This window comes from Pundamilia nyererei, unplaced genomic scaffold, assembly GCF_000239375.1.
Source record: "Pundamilia nyererei isolate P.nyererei 1_Seehausen unplaced genomic scaffold, PunNye1.0 scaffold00315, whole genome shotgun sequence".
Lineage (NCBI taxonomy): Eukaryota > Metazoa > Chordata > Actinopteri > Cichliformes > Cichlidae > Pundamilia > Pundamilia nyererei.
In genome coordinates, this window is record NW_005187716.1 from 526205 (window position 1) to 528178 (window position 1974).

General features: G+C 42.6%; 1 protein-coding gene across 1 annotated transcript in view; it reads left to right on the forward strand.

Moving 5' to 3' along the window:
* The window catches only part of LOC102199151 (placenta-specific gene 8 protein-like), a 4393-nt gene extending 2826 nt beyond the window's left edge, over positions 1-1567 (forward strand). The window contains exon 3 of the mRNA XM_005751548.1: positions 991-1567. Coding sequence (XP_005751605.1) covers positions 991-1131 — 141 coding nt within the window. The 3' untranslated portion in view covers positions 1132-1567. The remainder of the gene's footprint in view (positions 1-990) is intronic.
* Positions 1568-1974: the final 407 nt, after the last annotated feature.

Below are 1974 nucleotides of genomic sequence, written 5' to 3' on the forward strand. Positions count from 1 at the left end.
ATAAAATACATCAAAAATCAAACATACAGCATGAATCTAAATAGAAACTTGGGGTGGAGCCCGACCGCTCATCTGTTTGTTACCTGATGAAGTTCAGCAGCAGCTTGCTTCACCACAGCTCACAAAAGACAGCTCACTTGACCACGGTGCTGGACTGGGCTCAGCATTCATTCAGCTTCAGCATCACTCTGGGTTCTTGGCTAGCTTAGCGTTAGCATGCTGTCTGTGCAGGTGCTTGCAAAGAGCTGAAGTTGTATTAGCAGCATAATACAGTTATTTCTGTCCTGGATGCCACTTTACCATCATGCTCTCGTCTTTTTATGCAATAAAAATAAAAGTAATGTCCAAATTCATGCTGTAAACCTGCCTGTTATTTTCGAGCTGTGGGTAGTGAGCAAAAGAAGCAGTGGAAATGAATTTTCTTTGGAGGGTGACTGGCCTCTCCTTTTGAGATAGGTTGAGGAGTTCGGTCATCTGGGAAGAGCTCAAAGTAGAATTGCTGCTCCTCCACACTGAAAGGAACATTTGAGGTGGTTCAGGCATCGCACAAGGGTGCCTCCTGGGCGTCTCCTGGGTGAGGTGTTCCGGGTACATCCCACAGGGAGGAGGACCGAGGGCAGACTCAGGACATGCTGGGGAGATAATATCTTTCGGCTGGCTTGGGAACGCCTTGGCGTTCCCCCAGACAAGCTTGAAGAAGTGGCTGGGGGGAGGGAGGTCTGGGCTTCTCTTGTTAGGCTGCTCCCCCACAACTTAGCCCTGGATAAGAAAATGGAGAGATGGAAAATAAACATCATTTAATTTCATCTGTATACTGAACTATATGCTGTATGTTACTCTGATTTGTATGCTGAAATGACTGAACACCATTTCTCAATTCTCATTCCTAAGCATGACATTCAGACGTCAGCTGACTAAACAGGATATTGTTAGAAATTCAAAATATATCACAAAGTTCTCGTCTTCCTCTTCAATTTTCCTGTCCTGCAGGGCTCGTGCTGTGATGACTGCTGCAAAATATTTTGGTGTTATCACTGTGTCTGGTGCCAGATGCATCGTGAGCTGAAGATCAGGGAAAACCAATACCCTGCTGCCTCGACGGTGGTCACAACCCAGGTCATCCGTGGATAAGATGCAACCATTTTTGCTGTGGGTTGAGTGAAACTGACAAAGATAATTTAAAAAAATGTATATGTTTTACAGCGATGAAACACATATGAAAATATTACTTCTGTTTCTGCAGCATGAAGTGAAATCTGAAAATGTAGCCTGGCATGTGATCTGCATTCTTTTTTATAGCATTTCATAGCTCAGTGCTGATGCTCGTTTGGTTCACTGCTCTGCAATAGATAGTTGTTTCATATAATCTAAGCAAGTTTTTATAGCTTTAGATTATATGTTTAAATCAGATGTTTTGAGTTTTGTCAGCATACTGCATATATCATCAGGAAAGATTTTACCCAGGTCGATAAAATCTGTATCATTTAACATACTCACACTTATAATAACTTTGTCCAAGTTGAGTTTCACCTGTGCTAAAATAAAAAGTATTCACATTCACCTACTACACAAGGCACTGTTGTACTTTTTTCAACTGTGGAGATGTGATAAGTTTATAGCATAAACCTATTCGCTGGAACGTTCAAGACAATTTACTACACAGCAGAAAGCAAGACACAAGTAGGCGAAGTTCTTTGTGTTACTCCTGCATGAGGGAGACCTGCCTGGAGCCAAGTGTCGTTCCACCCACTTGACCTCCGTCAGACTCTCAGCCAGGTTCCCCATAGCACTCCTTTTACTGTGGTTACATAAATATGCATAGGGTCATTAACATATGATGTTTCATATAGGTATAGAGATTGAAAATGTGACGTCACTCAGGGGCAAAACCGCAAAGGATTCTGGGAACTCGTGGCAAGAGGTACTAGCGCACGCAGGCTTTCAATTGAAATCAGTTATACAGCGATAAAAAGA